The sequence below is a fragment of the Solanum tuberosum genome, unplaced genomic scaffold, assembly GCF_000226075.1.
Source record: "Solanum tuberosum cultivar DM 1-3 516 R44 unplaced genomic scaffold, SolTub_3.0 scf00728, whole genome shotgun sequence".
NCBI lineage: Eukaryota > Viridiplantae > Streptophyta > Magnoliopsida > Solanales > Solanaceae > Solanum > Solanum tuberosum.
Genome location: NW_006239651.1, coordinates 62,417 through 86,479, shown reverse-complemented (window position 1 = coordinate 86,479; position 24,063 = coordinate 62,417). Strand labels below are relative to the sequence as shown.

The 24,063-nt window shown below is 34.7% G+C and overlaps 3 protein-coding genes across 3 annotated transcripts; all 3 read right to left on the bottom strand.

The window, feature by feature from the left end:
- Nucleotides 1-2,734: 2,734 nt before the first annotated feature.
- Nucleotides 2,735-3,586, bottom strand: LOC107058980 (F-box/LRR-repeat protein 25-like). The gene has a single exon (XM_015305293.1). The coding sequence runs from the start codon at nt 3,584-3,586 to the stop codon at nt 2,735-2,737; it is 852 nt and encodes a 283-aa protein (XP_015160779.1).
- Nucleotides 3,587-5,367: 1,781 nt separating this feature from the next.
- Nucleotides 5,368-6,216, bottom strand: LOC107058983 (uncharacterized). The gene is made up of 2 exons (XM_015305295.1): nt 5,927-6,216; nt 5,368-5,784 (listed from the first exon to the last, which is right to left on the bottom strand). Exons 1-2 carry the CDS (start codon nt 6,122-6,124, stop codon nt 5,569-5,571), a joined length of 414 nt encoding a protein of 137 aa, XP_015160781.1. The 5' UTR covers nt 6,125-6,216; the 3' UTR covers nt 5,368-5,568.
- On the bottom strand, nt 6,198-7,778 carry LOC107058979 (putative F-box/LRR-repeat protein At5g02930). The gene is made up of 3 exons (XM_015305292.1): nt 7,333-7,778; nt 6,278-6,676; nt 6,198-6,201 (listed from the first exon to the last, which is right to left on the bottom strand). The coding sequence occupies exons 1-3, from the start codon at nt 7,776-7,778 to the stop codon at nt 6,198-6,200; spliced, it is 849 nt and encodes a 282-aa protein (XP_015160778.1).
- Between the last annotated feature and the right edge of the window lie 16,285 nt (nt 7,779-24,063).

Below are 24,063 nucleotides of genomic sequence, written 5' to 3'. Positions count from 1 at the left end.
CTAAGCTAGCGTTTGGCCATAGATTTTCAAATATTATTTGGGTGAAGATTTGGGTGAAATTTCACCATGTGTTTGGCCATAGTATTTGGGAAATATATTTCAATTTTTTAAGAAATATGACTTATGCCCATAAGTTTTTAAAACTATCAAAACTAACCATAAATTTGTATTACATAGCAAAATAGAAATGTCGCGTAACAAGATTCATGACTTCCGCAACAAATCAAAAAGCATCATTACAGTAAATAGTCGCATCGTTAAAAAAGATGCATGGGTATAAAAGCTCTTGTACATGTATGCTCTTTATAATAGAAAAAATTATTAATTGAGTTAGTTAGCAGATGGAGATTTGATTGAGTTGGTTGGTGTTAATAAATAAAGTGTTTTTGTAAAAGATAAAAGTTTGGTGTTAAATTTGAATTTTTAAAACTTTCCAAATAATGAGATTTGGCCCAAATACTAGAAAAAACTAGTATTTGGGAATTTGGGTTATTTGCCAAAAAAATTTGCCAAATAATGAGAAAGTGTATGGACAAACAATATTTGCCAAATTTTTTTCCAAGTTTTACTTGGGAAATCTATGGCCAAACGGGCCCTAGGTGTGTCTTAGGGATTTTGGGCATAGACTGAAAGGGTACTTATGCATTTTCCCTAAAAAAAATACCAAAGTTTCAAACTTTGCAACTAGGTTTCAAACTTTGCAACTATGTAGTTATCTTGGTAAGATTTAGTTGGTATGAAGTTGTACCAACTTAAGACTTTAACCAAAATGGAGCTTGGAACCCCACAATTATCTGCTGACTATCAGTATATTCTTGAAAGAATTACTCTGCGTCTTCAAGGATGACACACTAAAATTTCTTACTTTGGCTGGCCGCACTACTCTGTTTTATGCAAAACAAAATATTAAAATAGAGAGAGCAGGTACAAAGATTTCCCAAGAGTGCAAAACAGGGAACTTCCTAGTTTAGTGTGCACATTTGCAGTTGGAAAAAAATCGAACAAGTACTATGATAAAATATTAGTAGTTCTTCAATTGGAAAGTCATGGGGGGGGGGGGGGGGGGGGGCGGGGCCATAGGGAACAACCAAGGGTTTGGGCCTAACTCGAAAAGCTGAAATTTGTATTTTATCATCGGTAGGCACCTTTGATATCTGTGGGTAGCTCATCTTCGGAGAGAAAAATCATGCGATGGATCAGTTAAGCCACAATTGTTTTTCTTCTTGATGCCATGAATGATCTCTTGAGTCACCAATTAACATCCCTTTAACAAATCCAGATTAATTATCTGAGATTATTGAGGGAAGAATTGTGGCCAACCTACTCGAGAGGATCTTGGATACGATCTTGTTGGATACACTGCTTAAGCTTACAGGTCTCCAACTGATCTAGAGTGGTAGGAGAGGTAACTTTGGGAATCAAGACAAGATTCGTAGAGTAATGTACTTGATAGGAGAAGCAATGAGTTCGTGAACCAGCTATCTGCCGCTGTCAGCTTGATTCTAAAGAACTTTGAAGAATAATTGGGTAAATCATCAAGAATAAATGAAAAGTAGAGTTAATAAGATTTTTAATTCAGTGGATGCGAAATCTTTTAATGGAAACGAAAACAACATGCTAGTGTGAAAAAAAAAATTCTGTTCTATTTCATTCAGGAAAGAACAATTATTGCAGCAGGGGCGATGATAATACAAATAAGGCCACAGATATGTAGTAAATAATACTTTCTTCTCAACACACTAATTAACTCTATTTGCTGAATTCCCCAAGATTCTTCGGTCTAGGCTTCATATTTCCATTTTAACACGAAATTAGTCACTTGGTCAATTACAGATGTGGATTTCAACCATAGATACCACCTGGAGGCAGCCATTCCCTCTTCAGATGACCCACTACAACTGATGACTTCTTTTAAGTAACGATGCCACTTGGTATTGAATTGACATTCTTTACCATACTTTTGCTTTTGTATACACCCTGTTAGTGTAGACATCACCTGCATTTAAGCAAAAACATAAGACATAGAATATAATAATGCTTATGAGTCGAGCAATCAACATTTAACAACAAATTTTCTCATTGTAAAAAAATGTATCTAAAGTTAAGCTCTAATTAATGACAGTTTATACAAGTACAAGAGACGTTTTTTGAAAGGATTTCCAGGTAAAGCAAGAAATTACCTGGAGTGCTTTGCTATTTGTACATGGAAGTATGGACATGATCCTGGGACTGTAGAGCATTAACTTTCTAATGATCGATTCAACACCCAGTACGGGTTCAATGAATATCTCTATATCATTACTTGGAGGAATAAGAGTTTCTCTTGGATTTTCATAAATAAGGATGTTATTCGTCTGCAAGAGTTTTGTGATTGGAATAGCTTAAACCAAATTCAACAAGTGATGCATAAATCAAAGGCACAAAAAGAATGGAAAGTACCTTGCAACAAAATATTACTAATATTAAACCTTTAGAATAGTTGAACTTTTGAACAAAGTGATGAAGATTTGTGTACCAATTGTTGTCCACTGATCCAAAATTTGTGCTCGGCAAGGAGAAAATGAGTTGGGCTCTTTCCAGGGAAGAAGGATCCATAGATGAGAAGGGCATTTTATCACCCTCAAAATCAAATTCCAATAGCTTTGGTGCTTGAATCGTGACTTTTTCCAGACGGTTCAACCCTACTAAAGTGAATTTCTTGTGTTTTTCACTCTAAATCTCTATATTTTTCAGGTTAAAGCATAATGTTAGATCCAATTCTGAAATGTTTGGGAACATCTCGAAACTGTTGGTCTGTGATACTGGCACCAGTGAGCTTGAGTGTTTGTAAAGTATTGTAACCATCCAAAATAGCAATTTCGCAAGGATGATCAGGAACTTCTACATATCTAAAGAATTGAAGATTTTGGACCTGGACTATCACTCTATTAAGTTTGCACAATACTACTGTCAAATTCTTGAGATAAACTAGGCCAAAAACATGCAATTTGCTTATTCCCTGGCAAGAGACTAGATCTAGAGTCTTGATGAATGGGCATCTATCGATAACTCTTTGCAATTGAGCATCAGAAATATGAACATAATACAAATAAAGATCCTCAAGACAACAAAATCTTATGTGAGTGGTGCTAATATCAAATTCAAACTTGCACCTACTTAACCACAATGTTTTCAGCTTTTTAGCATCATAAATAACATTAGGTAAGCTGTATGATTTACTTAAAAAGGAAGGGTAAATCACCAGCACGGTGACGTTAAGTTTAACCCCCAGTTCAATCCAATGATCCACTTTAGAATCCAAATCTCGATCACTATATGTAAGTTTTAATTTCTCTAGATGTAAGTTGTGTTCAACATGGAATCGTAGGGATTGATCAACCAACTTGACAAACTTTTCCAGGGGCATATATGTGTTGCCTTGAAATTGATGGAGTATCAAATTAGGTCTTGAAGTCCAGCAATAGTACCATCTCTTGGACAACATATAAGTTGCTGCCGCCTCTTTCACTTCGAGGTTGGTGCGGCATAAGATGTGATGAATAATATGCACAGGCAATTCTGATGTTCTGTCTTCTCTTTTTGCCATATCGCTTAATTTTTTGTTTTGTTGGTACCGTCGTATGCCCTCACAGAAAGAGTCCTAAGAATATCTCAGAGAAGAAACAACCCTAATTATATAAAACCTGCAGATGCCTAATCTTATGTTGAAAATTATTTGTAAATATAATAAACCATGAGTTAATATCTCATAAGGTGCTCAACTTTGAAAATTTATCTACTAAAGTCATTGAACGTTTGTATCAATAAAATCATTCAACTTAAACATTTATATCAATAAAATCACTCAAACAAATTTATTATTTAAAAAAGGGACAAGGGTCAAAAAGGCCCTTGTACTATGTGAAAAGATCAAAAATGCCCTTCGTTTATACTTTGGTTCATTTATGCCCTAAATGTTAGAGAAATGGGCCAAAAACGCCCTTAATGAAACGGAAGTAACGGAAGATTCTTAAACAATTTAATTAGTCTTAATTAGTGTTTAGGATTGTTGCTATTTGACGAAGCATAGACGTTGACAAGAAACATTCAGTTTTTACGAATCAAGTTCATTCACAAAGCAAAAGCCATCTTCAAGGAAGAACATTGTATTCAACGAGGGACCTGTTGGAGTGTTGCAACGTCTTTTGTTGTATTTTGAGCTTTGTGTCTTGTGTTCTTATATTGTAAATCTACTCTTAAGTTATAAAGGATAGTAGATCAGTTGCTTGTCTATGTCTTTAGTATGAGTCGGATTAACTAGAGTTAGTTAGTCGAATCATCTATGTTTTAGTCAAGCCTCTTTACGTCATTGGCTCGGTGTTGTCTTGGGTAGAGTTGCCGAGGAGTGTCAACTAGAGTTAGTTGATGTGTGGGTGCAGTAGAGTTGTTGTTTGTTTCTTCTCTTATTTTTGATATCTGAATTGGTGGCTAGAGTTAGATGTGGTGTATTGTTGTAGTCTATATCAGCTAGAATTAGTTGGTGTAGTGGGCAATATAGTTTTGGTTTTCTTGTAATAGAGGTGTTAAAAGGGGGAGGTATTAAAAGCCAAGTTTGTAATCTGAAACTTGGCTTGTTGTTAGTGAAGTTGTTGGTAAAATCCAGTGAGATGGTTTTTCCTCCCTTGAGCAAGGAGGTTTCCACGTAAACATACTGCTTCATTTCACTTTCAGCATCTAACTTCAACACTCCCGTAAACTGATTATGTCAAGGGACCTGGTCTGTTTTCGTGCAGAGTTTTGTAACAAGAAGAGGGTCTCTCTTCTAGGAAAGTTGTTAGAACAGTTAGAGTCAACGGAAGGTACTCGAGTTAGTCCTTGGATTATAGAGTTGTAATTTGAAACCACTTCTTGAAGTTAATGAAGGCTGATGGAGATCTCACACACAGTAGGTCGTGGTTTTTAATCCCTTGAGCAAAGAGGTTTTCCATGGTAAATCTCGTGTTATCTATTTTACTGTTTTAGTCATTCTTAAAGAACCAGCTTCCATAAGTCGAGTAGTTAATACTAGTTTGTTTGATACATTGAAATGAGCATCCCTATAACATCATTTTGTAATAGAACAACAAAAGACGTGATGGAGTGTAGAGATAAAGAGAGCTGTATTTCATTTGTGCTCGTATACATCAAACTAACAGTAAAGCACCAGAGTTTCTACTTAATTATATTTTCTTTTGAGATGCTAACTAGCATGGACTCTAGCAGCTGCTGCGTCTCGGGAATTTATTAGCATGAGTTAGGTGACACCAAGAGTTCAGAACAGAGTGTTACTTTCCATTGTCAAGATGTAGGAATTCTGTTCTATTTCATCCTGCCAGTTGAAATTTGCAAGAGATTAAACACTGATGGTTTGTCATTACCAATAGCAAGAGTTAAAATTCTGTTCTATTTCATTCAGGAAAGAACAATTATTGCCGAAGCTGGGGTGACGATATGTAACAACTGCAACTAAACTACAGATATGTAATAAATCATACTTCTTCTCAACACACTAATTAACTCTATTTGCTGAATTCCCCCAAACTCTTCGGTCTAGGCTTCATCTTTCCATTCTAACACGAAATTATTCACTTGATCAAATAAAGACGTGGATTTCAACCAGAGATTCCACATGGAGGCAGCCATTCCCTCCTCAGATGTCCCACTACAACTGATGACTTCTTTTAAGTTACGATGCCAGACGGTATCGGATGGACATTCTTTGCCACAATTTTGCTTTTGTATACACCCTTTTAGTGTGGACATCGCCTGCATTTAAGCAAAAACATAAGATATATTATACAATAATGCTTATGAGACGAGCAATCAACATTTAACAACAAATTTTCTGATTGTAAGCTCAAATTAATGTCTTAGTTTATACAAGCACAAGAGACAAGCAAGAAATTACCTGTAGTGCTTTGCTATCTGTACATGGAAGTATGGATATGATATAGGGACACTCGAACATTATTATTTCAATGATCGATTCAACACGCAGCATGGATGCAATGAATATCTCGACTTTGTGACTTGGTGGAATAACAATTTCTCCTAGATTTTTATAAATAAGGATGCTTCTGGTCTGCAAGAATTTTGTCAATGGCATAGTTTAAACCAAATTCAACAAGTAATGCATAAATCAATGACATAAGCACAAAAATAATGTAAACTACTTTGATTTACCTGGTGGCAAAATATTATTAATATGAAATCTTTAGAATAGTTGAACTTTTTCACAAAGTGCTGAAGGCTCGTGTACCAACTGCTGTCCACTGATCCAAAGTTTGTGCCAGGCAAGAAGAAATTGAGCCGGGCACTTTCTAGGGAAGAAGTATCCATATATGTGAAGGGCATTTTACTACCATGAAAATCAAATTTCAATAAATTTGGAGCTTGAATCGTGATTTTTTCCAGACTGTTCAACTCTTCTAATAAGGTGAATTTCTTGAGTTTTTCACTCTGGATCTCTATATTTTTCAGCTTATAGCATCTTGCTAGATCCAATTCTGAAATGTTTGGGAACTTATAGGATACATCCCGAAACTGTTGGTCTGTGATGGTGGCACCAGTGAGCTTGAGTGTTTGTAAAGTATTGTAACCATCCAAAATAGCAATTTGGCAAGGATGAAGATTGCCCTGTTCAGTAGGTTCTGTATATCTAAAGCATTGAAGATATGGAGCTTGGACTATGACACTATGGAGTTTGCAATAACTAGCATCGAAATACTTGAGATGTACTAGGCCAAAAATATGACATTTGCTTATACCCTGACAACACTGTAACCTTAGGGGTCGTTTGGTTTGAAAATGAGTTATGATGGGATAAGTTATGTTGGGATTAGTTATGATGGGATAAGTTGTGTTGGATTATTTTTATTGAGTGTTTGGTTTGTTATATTCAAAATAATAAATTTTAAGAACAATTTATTTATTTACAAAAATGCCCTTCATTAAGGTAAAAAGTGATACAACAAAAGGGTTGAAAGAGACATTTTTGTCATTTACCTATTTTATCCCGGGATAAGTTATCCCGGGATTACTATACCACCCAAGGAGAGGGATAACTTATCCCGGTACTAATTATTAATCCCGGGATAAGTTATCCCGAACTTGCCAACCAAACAACAAAATAAGCGGTACTATAATTTAATCCCGGGACTATTTGGTATTATCCCTTACACCAAACGAGTCCTTAGAGTCCTGATAGATGGGCATCTGTCGATAACTCTTTGTAATTGGGCATCTGAAATATGGACATGATTCAAAGAAAGAGACTCAAGACAAGAAAATCTTTTGTCAAATTCAAAATTGCACCTGCTTAACTGCAATGTTGTCAGCTTTTTAGCATCATAAATAACATCAGGTAAGTTATATGATGTTAAACCGAAACGGTGAATTCCCAGCTCTGTGACGTTGAGTTTAACCGCCAATTCAATCCAAGTATCCACGTGAGGATCCACTTCTTGACCATTATATGTAAGGATGAATTGTTCAAGATGTAAATTTTTTTCGACATGGGATCGCAGAGATTGATCAACCAACTTGACATAGTTTTCAAGGGGCCTATATTTGTAGCCTTGAAATTGATTGAATATCAAATTAGGTCTTGAAGTCCAGCAATAGTACCATCTCTTGGACAACATACAACTTATCGCCGCCTCTTCGACGTCGAGGTCAGTGCGGCATAAGATGTGATGAATGATATGCACAGGCAATTCTGATATTCTGTCTTCTCCATCAACACAAACTCTTTTTGCCATATTGCTTGCTTCGTTTTGATTTCTTGGTGCCGTCGTATATCCTCTTTAAGGGTTTCACTTTCTCACTAAAAAGCCGTCATCATATATTTCGGCGAACTAAGTGAATATCCACTTTTTAACAACTATTGTTAAATATTAGCCACTATATTTAAAAAGGAAAAAAGACAAATATATTCCGAACTATGATTTACCCGATTTTTTATTTAATTTTTTACCCAAAATTAAAAAACCTACCCAACTTCCATAAAATTCCAATTATAACTCAAACCTTATTTCTTAGCGACCCAAAACAGTCCTTCCAATACAATCCCGCCGCCGGCCGGCCATTCTCCCTATAGTTCAGTTGTGGCTATTTTGAAAATCCTCATCTGTCCTTATTTGAACGGGGATTTCTGTGATTATACGTTGAGTTCTTAGCCATCTGATTTTTTCTTTCTTTCAGATATAAGTGATTCAATTTTGCTTATGAAATAGATTTATGGGAAAACAGTCTGATATACCCCTAAATTTTGTTATTTAGAGCTGATATACCCCTCGTTATAAAAGTGACTCATATATATCTCTATTGTTATACAAATGACTCACATATATGCTATACCCTTTTTCCTCTATCGGAAGTGAAAAAACTAATTTTAATTTAATTTTTCATTATTTTTTTGATGTATCCACCTCAGAGATTGATCAACCAACTTGACATAGTTTTCAAGGGGCCTATATTTGTAGCCTTGAAATTGATTATTTTAATCATAAATTTGATAATAATTAATAAGGGTAAAAATGAAAAACTATGTTCAATTTATGTCTTAATTTATTTTTCTTAAAGGGTGTGAAAAACTTCAAAAATTAAATTAATATGAAATGGAGGGAGTAATAAATATAATAAATGTTGATTATGGGGAAGCCGAAGGGATAAATTTTTCTGGCAGAAATTTTTGTGCAACATTAATACATACTTATGTTTATTCTTTAATAAGGAGAGAATTCAATATTATGCTTTAATATTTTGTAAAATCTTAAAGTAATATTTTGTCTTCAAAAATGAGGAAAAATGGCCAAAAAAACTACAAAATAGAAAAATAGGTTTCTAGCCCTTAGAGGCATGCCACATCATCAAGTCTAACATTCTCTTTTATATATATACTAGTAAACGTATTCGCGCTTTGCGCAATTATGAAAAGCTTTACTGGATTTATGAATAAGTACTTTTTAATACCTAAATATTTGAAGAATTGTAAATATTTACGAATTGCAAATTTTCACAGTTTCAAGTCGTGAAAATAGCCTATTGCAGAAATGTAAGACAGACCACATGCAATTAGAGCTGTCAAAATGGGCTGGCGCAACCCAACCCAATCTTAACGGGCTAGAGAGTTAAATGGGTTGGGACGGGCTGGCCCTTTTAATTAAAGGGCCGATAAAATAGCAGCCCAACCCAGCCCTAAGTAGGCCACGGGTTGGGACAGGTTGGCCCTTCAATAAAAAAACGGACAACTTCTCCTCTTAGAAAGGATACGAATGTCGATGTCCGATGGACACGACATCAATACATACATAAATTCATTCATGAATTACACATACTTCAGTGAATATTTACAAAACAAATACATAATAGCCAAGATACAACATTCATAAGATTCATCCGAGCAAAAAAACATTACATTATCATTATTTTCATAAACAAGACAATAAAGGAGAAGTGAAAAAAATTAGGCATAAAAACAAAAGTAAAGGACGTCAAAGATTCATAGTTATAATGGAGCAATGAACTTGGGCTAATAAGAAAATTTAGTGGGCTAATGACCCTAAAATGTAAAAGATATGTAAAAAATATAGTCTTGATTTTATATTGATATTTTAAAAATATTTATTGATAAATCTTTACAAATAAAACACTACTAAAAATATATATAAAAAATATTTTAAAAAATTAATAGCCCATGGGCTGGCCTCTGAGGCTTGCGGGTTGGCCCTACGAGGCTACGGGCCAAACGAGGCTGGGCTAAAAAGCCTCGTTCCTAAATGGGCCAAAAAAATTAAGCCCAACCCCACTTAATTCAAGGGTTGGGTTGGGCCGGCCTCGCGGGCCAAGCCCATTTTGACGGCTCTATCCACCTTGCACATTTTTTTTTTTGACTTTTTTGTTTCAACGACTAATTTAAATTTATTATTTTGATAGTCAAATTTATTTATGTTTCACTAATTTCTTGTAAAATTTATTATAGATGCTCCCATTTTTTTTAACAAATACAAAAACTAAATTACAACAACTAATTTTTTTCTACACTAAAGGGCAAAAAAATTAAGCAAAATTTCTAAAATGACAACAAAAATTGAGGATCAAACCAAAATGGCAACATTTGGATGGAAGGATGGATGTCGTTAAATTGGATGTTGTAAGGCTCATGTCAGTACATCATGAGTCACATAAAAAAAAGGGCGCACTTTTTAAAAAACCATTAATATTCCTTCTTTTTTTTTTTTTTTGTGTTTTCATGTTTTTTTTTTTCTATTTTCACTATTTATATACAAATAAAATGTAAGTGATGCGGTCAAGTCTAATAGTTTTTTTTATATATATAATTTGATAATATTGAGGACAAAATATAAGGATGTATTATATCTTTATTATTATTTCAAAGTGATGAATTATTTTTTAAATATAAAATTTTAACTATATGTTTAAAATAAAATTGCAGGACTATATATGTGCATACATATATCTACAAATAAGTAAGTGCCACGAGAGATGATTTATGATCGATTTAAATTTAATGGGTTCAATATTTAATTGATAATGGTTTTGGTTTTTTTTTTGTTATCACGTTATCGATTCTTAACGGTTTGAGGTTTTTTCTTAATGAGTTAGCATGTCTATAAACTTATAACCAATAAGTCAAATCGATAAACTTCAACACCGGACCGAACCTGTAACATCTCGTAAATTGAAATAACTAGGAAGAAGTTAAGAATTGGAAATAGTCATTTTTGGAAAGAAAATAAAATCTGGAAAATTTGTTAAGTATGTTAAGTTGAGTTTTGGTCAACTTCAAACGACCATAACTCCTAGCTCAGGAAGAGTTAGGTATGTTTACAGACTTTGTAGGAAATATCTTGGAATAATCTTTCCAATGCCGCCGAGTTTGCGCGATTCCGAGTTTGTATGAGTGAGATATGCCTATTGGAAGTTGGGTTGTTCAAACAAGGAAAGTCCAATCCGGATTTTGGAAGGGTATTTTAGTCTTTTCCTATCCCAATTGTTTTAATTCGTTTTTAGGAGTTTAATTGGGGTAAAATCAGATTTTAGTCAGTTTAGAAAAGTTGAAGTTCACGCTAGGGCTTGGAGAAAAGAGAAAAAGGGAGAAAGGAGAAGAAAATTCAAGATTCGTCGATTTCTTGGAGATTTGTGTATGGATTTCGTCAAGGGGTGATCCCTACGAGGTATGTGAGATCACATAGCATTGGATTAGTTCATCCACGCGCCAAACATGATTCAATGCCGCAAAGTATATTAGATTTGAAATTAAATCCTTTGAGTTCTTGATGATAGTCGTTTGAATTCTTGTGGGTTGTGTTGTTGAAGTTTCTTTGAGATTTGATTCATGTTTTCGGGTGTAATTTCGAGTTGAATCTAGTATATATTGAGGGTATAATTGATTCTAAGTGTTTGGGGAAATAACCAAGTGAAATTAAAGGGTTTAGAGATAAAAAAACGAAGAAGAAAAGTCGGAGGCACCTGGGCAGGGGCCTGGGCGTCGCCCCTCTCATAGTCCCAAGAAAAGTTCTCTGATTTTTTGCCTCTGGGGCGTTGCCCCTCTCAGAGCCCCAAGCAGGGGTCTCTGAATTTTGGGCTCTGGAGCCCCACGCGTCTCAGAGCGCCAAGGACATCAGTTCACCCCATTTCCTCCCCATCAATTCGTACTAGTTCCTTAGCAATGTACCTATGTTTTCTAGTTGATTCCAACACTCTTAGGTGTCTAAACATCATGAAATCATCCATAAACATGAGATCATGAACCTTGAATCCATACTTCAATTCAAAGAAAGTTAAGAGTCAAGTGTAGAAGTTAAGAAGCAAGTCAAGAGAAGTTCTTAAAGTTTCAAAAGTCTTTCGCAAACGTTTTAACTTTGTTTTAAGACTTAAATTTCAAGTTAAGCAAAGAGTAAAGTTTTGAAGTTCATTTCTTCAAAGAAGTATATGGGGACTATGTATTCCCAAAGAGTTTAAAATGTTTTCACATTTGAGAAAGAAAGGGAACATCGATTCCAAGAGAGTTTTTAAACTATGTTTTGAGTAATTATCTCAAACCAAAGAAAGAAGTTTTGTTTTAAAAAATATATGAGCTAAGTATAATTTGGGAGTAGTATTGAGCACCGATATGGGGGATGCGAGTTCGTATTAACTCAAGTCTCCATAAACCATGTAGCCATCATGGGTAGTAAAGGATCATACTTTTTAGATGACTCCTTAAGTGCTTTTTAGCATAGACTAGTGGATCCACTTAGTTAATGCGTTCTATATGACGACAAAGTATATGACAGTTATGGCAGCGTGGGCAAGACGTTGTATCACCACTTAGGCTCATAGTGGTGGTTGTTGGTTAGAGAAACTCCCACAGAAACTATATTACTTTATTATATGAGTAAAATTGAGTTTGTTATTGCATTTTCTTTAACGAACTAAGTTGTTTTCCACTGTTTTTACAAGCTTTCTATATATTGCATGTGTTTTATTGCTTTATATTGAGTTAAGTTATTCAAGAGGTGAAGTAAAGCCAATGTAAGTGTTCCTTTCAGTATTTCTTTTCAAGTCTTAAGTTATGGTTAGCATTCCAACTCGCATACTCGTACATTCAATGTACTGATGCCAGTTGGCCTGCCATCATCTTATGATGCAGACACAGGTAATCAGGATCAACATTCAGCGCCTCGTTGATCAGGTTGAGCACTCAGAGTCAGTTGGTGAGCCTCCTTGCTTTCCGGAGGGCTCCTTTTTACATTGCTTTCTAGTTTTCAGTTGTTAGGATGATCAGGGGTCCTGTCCTAACATCCCTCTTTGTTTTAGAGGCTTCATAGACAAATAGTTATAGTTCTTTAGTCTTATTCATTTCAGTTGTATACGTTTAAGACTTGAGTTACCATTTTGGCTATGTTATTATTTCTTAAGTTATTGCATGAGTTACATTTCTTATGTTTAAGTTTTCCGCTGAATAAGTAAGCCAGTCCAAGGGTTCACTTGGGGCTAACAATGGTTCACGAGTGCCAGCCACGTCCAGGGTAGGCTCGGGGCATGACAGAACTTAACGATACACTGAAAATGCGTGTTTTTTTTCATGTCCCTATATTTTGTCCTTCATATATATATATATATATATATAACTATTAGACTTGATGCATCCGCATCACTTACATTTTTATTTACATATAAATAGTGAATAGAAAAAAAAAATGAAAGCACAACAACAAAATTATTGAATAAATAATGGAGAATGAATATTAATGTTTTTTTTTTAAAGTGCGCCATTTTTTTTTTTATGTTGTAAGGCACATGTCAACATACAATTCAACGGCATCCATCCTTCCATCCAAATGTTACCCTTTTGGTTTGATCCTCAACTTTTATTGTCCTTTTGGAAATTTTGCTCAATTTTTTTGCCCTTTTGGCTTCGGACTCTTGTTATTAGTTACTTACATTTTCTAGCTAAAATGGTCTTCTTGGTCATCTAATTTTCAGATTCAATCGGGCAATTGAAATTGATGCATTTGCTAGTAAATGGGCTTGTAATGATAGCTTTGTTTTCCTTTTCTTTTCCCTTCAAAAGAATGACATTGATAGCTCTTCCAGAGCTCTTATACATATGACCGGAAATAGGGAGAATGGCGACGGTAGCAGCGGTATTGGAAGACTGTTTTGGGTCATCAAGAAATAGGGTTTGGGTTATAATTGGGTCATGGGTGGATAATTTTATGGAAGATGTGAGTTTATTAATTTTTGAGTAAAAAAAAATCAGATAAATTTATTGAGATAAAGCCACGTGTCTAGCCCTTAGTTTTAAGGGTATACACATACCAAAATATTGATAATAAGGGGTCGTTTGGTACAAAAAGCTTTTTTCCTATTATATCCTTGGGTTATTATGGGATTCATATTTCATGTAAATGTGTCAAGGTAGATAATTGTCGGACAATATTATTTTCTTGTGGCCTTCTAACTAGGTAGGAGAAGAATAATTTTACTGTCATGTTTACGATTTTCTCACTTCAATTATTTGAGAATAAAATTCTGACAAAATCTTCTTTACAATTATATCCTTGAATTTTTATAGAATTTTCTATTTCATTTAACTAGTCAAGTTAAATACTAAAATATGTATTAAAAAAATATTATTAATTTTGAGGTGTGATGTGTCACTAAAGAGATCCTTGATAGCACGGTGTATTTCTAATTTTTTGTTGGCGAAATATACCTTTAACTTAAAACAGATTTAAGACTACTTAAATTGTTCAAATACTTGAAGCTTATTAAAAAAAACAAATAGTTCAAGTGGTCAATTGACGAACTACATTAAAGAAAAGTCCAAAATAAATTAACTCAATATAACAAATCAAACATGGAAAAAAAAATTAGTTTGTGAAATCATCAAATTACATTGAAGGATTTGGAGAATTGAAAAGAACATTTATAACCATTATAATATAAATAAAAAAGGATACTAAATTACAAAAGAAATTTAGAAAAAAGGATTGGGGGATAGTTTAGTCATCTAGAGGTCTTATTCAAGGATTGTTAAGGCTTTGATTAGTTATCCCTCCCTTTTCTAGGGATAAAATAGACCTCATAAGTCATATGAGGTATAACCAATTCATTGATTAAGTTAAAGAAACTAACCAAACAATGTTTTTGTTGGACTAAATTTTAATCCAAAGACTATTCAAATTAATACTGCCTACCAAACGGGTCCTAAAGGTATATACATCCTTAAAGTATAACGGAGGGTATATACATACCATTTGTCAAAATTCGGAGGCATATTTGTCATTTTTTCCCCTATTTAAAAACTACTAACAATCAACTACTCTTTTGACACGTTTGAACAAATATATCCCCAGTTAAAACACAAAACAACTCTAGCAAAATGTAACGGCCTATTAGGTCAATATGAGCGCTAGACCTATTTCCTGATATGTAAGGATGAATTGTTCAAGATGTAAGTTTTGATCAAGGAATCACAGAGATTGATCAACTAACTTGACATAATATTTGTGGCTCATACGTCTATTGGTACTATAGTTTTGTGATTGATGGAATATGAGATTAGGTCTAGAAGACCAACAAAAGTACCATCTCTTGGACTGATAAATTGTTATGTTAAAAAATATTTTAAAAATAAGTTTTAGTTTTCACAAGTAAAAAATTAGCCAAGCATTTAAAATTTGTCGGTCAACTGCGTGTTAGCAAATTTTTTAAGGTGTGTAAAATCTTCCTTAGAAGATTGTTTGAATCCTTACCCGACTTTGGTCTATCAAAATGATTTATTTCAAAATTACATTTTTAAATGGTTTTCTTAATTTTTCTAAAATTAAGTGGCGCCTCTATCTTCTTTGTTTTCAAAATAATAAATAGCCAAGTTATAAGACGTTTTTAACTAGTTTAAAAACGGGTCGTAACAATTGTTATATGTGGGTTGCAACGTGTAACAAATCAACAGGACACGTCAAAGGCCAATAACACAACCACTAAAATCCATCTACACAAACTAGTTGAATCTACCACCAACCCAATCTTGAAATGAAACCCAGAAGCCAATTAATAGTTGTGACTCTGATACTATGTAGAGAATAACAGAAGAAAAGTATAATTCAAAAAACCTTCTACTAACCTAAGATCGTTAACTAAAATCGGAAGATTCAACTAAGAAGAGGAAACTCTGAAAGGAGAAGGATATGATTTTGGATAGGAAAACTTGATTATGGAAGAAGACTATTAGATTTGGGTTTGTCTTTGGGTTGAATACAAATATACATGATCATCCCCATTTATACTTATCTATGGATGGTTCTAGATACTACAAGATCTAGACTATTCTATTATATTCTACAAATACCATATCTAGAATATCGATCTATAAGAAAATTCTAGTAACTTTATCTTCTACTCTAGAATATCTAAATATTTCTATAAGATGTTTATATATTCTAAATACTACCACTAGACTATTTAGAAACTAACCTATGATATTCCGAAAAATCACAAGTACCGTCACTTGAAAACCTATGTCAGTTATGAGTATGAGGTTAGGTGATGTGATGTATATACACTTGCATAGTTCCTCATAGTTTATCATCAAAATGAGGGAAATTGATAAATTGACTATGTGTACATGAATGAATATACGTTTTCACTATGATTATTTTTTTAATGATAGACAAAGATATAGGAAAACCAGGTTCAGCTAAGCAATGCAAGTGCAACCAAACAACATGGTAAGTTATAGTACCACGTGCAGCTAAGGAAAGAGTGAGTCCGAAGCCAAAAGGGCAAGTTTTTTCTTCACAAAAACATAAACGGTAAATTAATTATTTTTTTTTAACCAAAACGGCAAAATCGCAACTGAAGGAGCGATATATTTTAACGCCGTGCACGCCGTTAAAACCTTTATTTAAAATCGCTGCTCCAGCAATGATTTTGGCCAAAAAAATTTTTTTTTTTTGTAAAATCGCTGCCTTAGCAGCGTTATCCTAAAAAAATAAAAAAAAATCTCTAAAATCTATCCAGCGTTTTCTTTAAAATAAAATAAAATTTGTAGCCATTTTAATTTAAAAACTGAATTTGCTGCAATGGCAGAAATTTTCTAATTTTTTTTTAAAAATTATCGCTTCTTTGGCAGCAATTTTCCTTAATGTTTTTTTAAAAAAATTGGATAACGTTGCTGATGCAGCGATTTACAAATAAAAAAATTTCTTTTAGGAAAACTCTGCTGAGGCAGTGATGTTATGAAAAAATTTACATTTTTCTTCATAAATCGCTGCAATTTTAATTTTTTTTTACAAAATCGCTGCTCCAGCAGCGATTTTGAATGAATTTTATGACGGCATGCACATCGTTAAAAGATACTGCTTCCTAGGTAGCGATTTTGCCCTTTTGGTTAAATTTTTTTTTGGTATACCGATTATTTTTTTTAAGGAAAAAACTTGCCCTTTTGGCTCCGGACTCAGGAAAGAGTCCTACACACAAGAGACAAAGCTATTATGAAAATAACTTTTGAAAAGGAAAATATGACAACTTATTAATTTGAGATGGTAAACTTATTGGCATTTATGAGATTATAAATAAATCATCTCATTAAGGTAAAATAAAGAAATTTAAATTAAATTGTTATTATTACAAAAAAAAATTTAAGACCGATTAAAAAGAAAAGAGTCACTTAAATTGTGACAGATGAAGTATATACTCCCCTTATTTCAACGTGTTTATCTGATTTTGACTTGACATGAAGTTTGAAAAAAGTCAAAGACTTTTGAATTTTGTGGTGTTAAACTAAAGATGTGTTGAATGTATCAAAATACCATTTAATCTTATGATCTTAAGCATGTCATGTGAAAAGTTAGAATTTAAAAGTTGTGAAAAAATAAAAGAGATAATTTTTTTTATAAGGACTAAAAAAAAGTACAACAAACAAATTAAAACGAAGAAAATAGTATATAAGCATCTCAAATAATTCTCTCAAAAACGAATGGGAAAAATAGTGCAATTATTGAAATAGTTATGATTTTGTATATTTGTATGGTCACCCACCCAAAAAACACAATGAGTTGCTTCACAGAACACAATAAATAGCTTTATTTAAAAGGTAAAACAAATGAGAATTATTAAACAAAAATTGAAGAGAAGGGACTATTTTTGCTTTTGAAATTATTGGAATCACATCGGTCAATTTTGCTCCATTAGTGCTGTTGAAATAATAAAAGAATAGTGGATCTTGTACAGCTGTCAAATTCTGTTATAACAGAATTGATAACAGGAATATTAGTTAGTTAGTAAACTAATCTGTATCAGCTATAAATAGAGGTAGTTAGCTAGATATTTTATTAATTCATTCAGTTGTAAAGGATCAACAATTATCAATACAAAGCAATCAGTTTATTTACTCTCAAAGCTCCATCCTAGATCTTAAGGTTCATCAAATGGTGAAATTTTAACATGGTATCAGAGTTCGGCTAGAAGATTAGGAGCTGGTAAATCACTGATGACGAGCTTGTAATTGAAGGTGCTGGTTCAATCACTTCTTCCTTCTGTAGAATTTTTTTTTGCGATTTGAATCTGAGGATTAGCAATGGCGACACTGGATGTTAGTGATCCTCGACATCCTCTCCATTTGCAACCATCAGATAACCCTGGAAATGTGATAATTTCGATCCAGCTTAAAGGATCTGAAAATTACTCAGTCTGGAGCAGAGCAATGAAAATTGCACTGCGAGCTAAGCGTAAAATGAGATTCATCGATGGAACGTGCACTAAGGATCTGTATAAGGATGATCTAGAAGAAGAATGGGAGCGCGTCAATGCTACGATTCTCACCTGGATCATGAATACGGTGTCGAAGGAGTTAGTAAATGGCATCGTGTATGCAGATGATGCGCATGCAGTATGGGTGGATCTTCAGGAGCGTTTTAACAAAGTCAATGGATCAAGGATCTACAATCTCCATAGGGAAATAGCCACAATTTCACAAGGTACATCTGATATCTCCTCCTATCATTCACGATTACGTTTACTGTGGGATGAATACCAGTCCTTGATTCCTGCGTTATGTGGATGTGTCACATCGAGAGATTTCGTAGTACATCTAGAACAGCAGAAATTGTTTCAATTCATGATGGGATTAAATGAATCGTATAATGCAATTATGAGTCAAATTTTACTTATGACACCATCTTCTTCTGTTAGTCAAGCTCATGCTATGCTTGTTCATGAGGAGAGTCAAAGGAAGATTTGTGAGACGAGTTCACAGGGAGGTATAGTCAGTGACTTACATGACAGTACAGTGTTTGATGAGTCTACATAATAATCAGCACAGGCAAAAAGGATTCAATTCATATAATAATTCAGGATACAATAGTTATAATAGCAATTCTTTTTGTGATCTCTGTAAGAAGAAAGGACACACACAGAACATATGCTACAGGTTGATAGGCTACCCACCTGGATACAAAGGGAAGAAGAAACCTATGTTTAATCAAGGGAATAACAACATAGGAGAAAATGTTGGGATAGACAAGCTAATATGGTCATGCAAGATACTATAAATGATATGGGAGATGCTGGTCACAGAGGTAATAGTGCTGGAAACATTGAAAATGGTCAAAGACAGTATAATCAGAGGATTAACATGGTTCATGCTGCTGGGGAGGTGAGATAACACAAAGGTAACAGTTACAGGCTTCTCATCAGCCAAATCCTGATATTTGCAACAAGTCAGGTTCAAGGGGACCAAACTATTTTACTGATCAACAGTATAGTCAGATAATGAGAATGCTAGACAAGGGTAAAAGAGTTGAACAAGCAGGCACCATGGCAGGTAATGCTGTTTCTCATTCTTTGCAGAATTGTACAGATGCTTGGATAATTGATACTGGAGCCACAGACCACATGACCAGTAATTTGCACTTATTGACTAATGTGACCAACACATATGACACAATGAGAACTAATGTGTATCTTCCAAATGGTAAGACAGTGCCAGTTGATTACCAAGGAACATGTCAAATTGCAGGTGGCTATGCCATGGGAAATGTCTTATATGTGCCTGATTTCAAGTATAACTTGTTATCAGTATCACAACTAACAAAAGAATTATCTTGCTCAGTGATATTCTTTCCACACTTTTGTGTCTTCCAGGACCTTTATACTGGGAAAGTGAAGGGGATTGGTAAGGAAGAGGGTGGCCTCTATCTCTTACAGCCAAAACATTCTGAGAAGATTTGCAGTAGAACAAGCAGCAGCCGCCTTGCAGAAAAGGTCATAGATGATGTTCAAACATGGCATAAAAGACTTGGACACATCCCAGCTGGTGTTATGCAGAAGTTGTCTTTCCTACAAAATAAAGTGTCAGTCTGTAGTTTTGACAATTGCATTGTATGTCATGTTGCTAGACAAACTAGGAAACCATTTCCCCATAGTGTTACTAGATCAGCAAAACTTTTTCAGTTGCTTCATATAGACATCTGGGGACCTTATAAGGTTCCTATTACTGCTGGTCATAGATACTTTCTCACTATTGTGGATGATCATTCTAAGATGATATGGTTTTTTATAGATGAAATTGAAAAGTGATGCTACTGTTTTGCTTAAATCCTTTATTAAAATGACAACTGTTCGGTTTGATAGGCATGTTAAGATGATAAGAACAGATAATGGTGCAGAATTTTTTAGTAAAGAATGTACAGATTTCCTACTCCAAAGTGGAATTGGGCATCAAAGTAGTTGTCCACATACTCCACAACAAAATGGAGTAGTGGAGAGACGACATAGACACATTTTAGAAGTGGCACGAGCTCTAAGGTTTCAAGGGCATCTACCACTCCATTTCTGGGGAGATTGTGTTTTGACAGCAGTCTACTGACTACCATCTACTGTATTAGCTGGAAAATCACCATATGAAGTTTTTCACAAATCTGAGCCTTCACTTTCCCATCTCAGAGTTATTGGTTGCTTGTGTTTTGCCACTGTTACTGAGAAAGTAGATAAATTTTCTCCTAGAGCTATTGCTGCAGTACACATGGGCTATTCTGCTACACAAAAGGCTTACAAATATTATGATTTTAAGTCCAAGAGGTACTTTGTGAGTAGGGATGTATCCTTCAGGGAACATATATTCCCTTTTCTCCAGTTGAAGCGTAGTGATAACAACAGACTTTTCCCAGAATTAGAGAATACGTCTAATGATTGCTATCCACCTCCTGTTACATCTGAGGTTGTTCATTCCCCTGATGAGCCTGTTTCTGCAGAGTCCTATGTTCCTGCTGAGACCACTGCTGGTGATCCTCCACCTGCAAGAAAGTCTTGTCGACCTTCCAGACCTCATATTTGGATGACAGATTTTGTTTGCCCTTCCAAAGGAACAAATCTTGCTCTTATCCCCTCTCCAATTATGTTAGTTATGCCTCTCTTAATCCACTTTGCCAATCTTACCTGGCTTCCGTTTCTTCTGAAGTTGAGCCTTCTTCTTATGTTGAGGCTGTCACAGATCCCAGATGGCTTGCTGCTATGCAGACTGAGATCACAGCCCTTGTTCAAAACAAGACTTGGGAGGTGGTTGATATTCCTAAAGGGAAGGTTCCTATTGGGCCTGTAAATGGGTCTATAAGATCAAGTATCATTCCAATGGGGACATTGAAAGGTTTAAAGCTAGGTTGGTTGCTAAAGGGTACAACCAACTTGAAGGTCTAGATTACCAGGAAACTTTTTCCCCTGTTGTCAAGATGGTTACAGTCAGGGCTGTCATTGTTTTGGCTTGCATGCACAACTGGAACTTATACCAAATGGATGTCTATAATGCCTTCTTGCAAGGTGATCTTGAAGAAGAGGTTTATATGCAGTTTCCTCCTAGATTTGGTAGCCAAGGGGGGCAGAATCAGGGTTGCAGGCTTCTCAAATCCTTATATGGTCTCAAACAGGCATCCAGACAGTGGAACCTTAAACTTACTAATGCCCTATTAGCAGCACATATCAGTTAGAGTCAACATGATCATTCATTATTCATCCTAAGAAGGCATGGCAAACAGGTGATTATATTGGTCTATGTAGATGACTTACTGATTATAGGAGATGATGAGGGACTAATTCAGGAGGCTAAGGATGTGTTACATAAAGCTTTTAAGATCAAAGATCTAGGGTCTTTGAAATACTTCTTAGGAATTGAAGTTTGCAGGTCCAAGAAGGGGATTCTATTGTGCCAGAGAAAGTATGCACTGGAACTAATTGCTGATCTAGGACTAGCAGGATCCAAAACTGCAATGACACCACTTGAACAAAATCAGAAGCTCACAAGTCAGGAGTATGACCAGCATTGTGGCTTGCAGGATGATGCACTGTTGAGTGATATCAAAGGTTATCAGAGATTGATAGGAAAATTACTATACTTGACACTAACCAGACCAGACATTGCATATAGTGTTCAGACCTTGAGTCAGTTTATGCAAAATCCTAAAAAGTCTCACCTAGAAGCAGCACACAAAGTTATAAGATACATAAAGAATGAACCAGGTATGGGAATCTTACTAATTGCAGAAGGAAGTGCTTCTTTCACAGCATATTGTGATGCTGTTGGGCAAGTTGTCCAAATTCAAGAAAGTCAGTGACTGGCTATATTGTGAAAGTAGGACAATCCTTAATCTCTTGGAAGTCAAAGAAACAAAACAATGTGGCAAGGAGCTCAGCTGAGTCAGAATACATGAGCATGGCACTAACAGTATCAGAATTAATTTGGCTGCTGGGGTTGTTTAAGTTTTTGGGAGTAGAGATAACTACACTAGTTCGACTACTTACAGATAGCAAAGCAGCAATGCAGATAGCAAGCAATCCTGTGTTTCATGAGAGGACAAAGCACATAGAAATAGACTGCCACTTCATAAGGGAAAAGGTTCAGCAAGGGCTAATACATCCAGAGTATGTTTCAACAAATGAGCAGGAGGCAGACCTATTGACAAAGGGACTTGGAGGAGTTCAGCATTATCATTTGATGTCCAAGCTAGGCGTCTTAAACATTTTTTCACCACCTAGCTTGAAGGGGGGCATTGAAATAATAAAAGAATAGTGGATCTTGTACAACTGTCAAATTCTGTTATAACAGAATTGATAACAGGAATATTAGTTAGTTAGTAAACTAATCTGTATCAGCTATAAATAGAGGTAGTTAGCTAGATATTTTCTTAATTCATTCAGTTGTAAAGGATCATCAATTATCAATACAAAGCAATCTGTTTATTTACTCTCAAAGCTCCATCCTAGATCTTAAGGTTCATCAAATGGTGGAATTTTAACAGCTTTACTTTTTGGTCGATTCTAAATCAATATTCTCTCTGTTTTAATTTATGTGATGTTATTCGATTTGACATAAAAAAATTAAAAAAAAGACTTTCGAAATTTATGGACTAAAATAAGTGTGTGACTATAAAGCATTTAAATAAGAATAAAATTAACATTTTAAAGTTAAATTATTATTAAATTACTTAGTTATCTCCCATTCTTTTTCTCAGATCTAATACTAAACACAATACAATACAAAATAGCTTTTAGCGATAATAAATTTTTAAGGCATAATACATTAACATGACCCTTAACTTGGCTTCAGCGGACAACTATGTCCTCTAACTTGGAGTGAGCACAAGTAGACAGTTAAACTTGTATAAAATTGAACAAGTAGATACATGTGTCCTACATGGCATAATACACGCATGACGCTATGTATGACACAAAATTTCCATGTAGGGTGTCACGTACACCAAATGTGTCAATTTGTTCAATTTTATACAAATTTAAATGTCTACTTGTGCACACCCAAAGTTAAAGGTCATAGTTGTCGGTTGACACCCTGAGTGTACATAGTAGCAAATGCATTCATTTGAGCATATTCTTTATATATAAAGCATCGAAGATATGGAGCTTAGACTGTCACACTATGGAGTTTGCAATAACTTGCAGTCAAATACTCGAGATGTACTAAGCCAAAAATGTGACATTTGCTTATACCCTCACAACACTATAGACTTAGAGTCCTGATAGATGGGCATCTTTCGATAACTCTTTGTAGTTGGGCATCTGAAATATGGACATGAGACAAAGAAAGAGCCTCAAGACAACAAAATCTTGTGTGAGTGGTGCTAATATCAAATTCAAACTTGCACGTGCTTAACGACAATGTTTTCAGCTTTTTAGCATCATAAATAACATGAGGTAAGCCATTTGGTCTTAAAAAGGAAGGGTGAATCCCCAGCTCTGTGACGTTGAGTTTAACCGCCAATTCAATCCAAGTATCCAGGTGAGAATCCACTTCTGGATCACAATATGTAAGGATGAATTGTTCAAGATGTAAGTTTTTATCGATATGGGATCATAGGGATTGATCAACCAACTTGACATAGTTTTCAAGGGGCATATATTTGTTGCCTTGAAATTGATCGAATATCAAATTAGGTCTTGAAGTCCAGCAATAGCACCATCTCTTGGACAACATACAACTTATCGCCGCCTCTTTGACGTCGAGGTTAGTGTGGCATAAGATGTGAT

Excerpts from the sequence above, each read along its gene's own strand:
- LOC107058979 (XM_015305292.1), bottom strand. The coding sequence starts at position 7,778 with ATGGCAAAAAGAGTTTGTGTTGATGGAGAAGACAGAATATCAGAATTG. Across the intron at positions 6,677-7,332 it reads ACAACATTGCAGTTAAGCAG|ATATACAGAACCTACTGAAC; the intron begins GTGCAATTTTGA and ends TCAATGCTTTAG.
- LOC107058983 (XM_015305295.1), bottom strand. The coding sequence starts at position 6,124 with ATGCCATTGACAAAATTCTTGCAGACCAGAAGCATCCTTATTTATAAA. Across the intron at positions 5,785-5,926 it reads CAGATAGCAAAGCACTACAG|GCGATGTCCACACTAAAAGG; the intron begins GTAATTTCTTGC and ends GCTTAAATGCAG.
- LOC107058980 (XM_015305293.1), bottom strand. The coding sequence starts at position 3,586 with ATGGCAAAAAGAGAAGACAGAACATCAGAATTGCCTGTGCATATTATT.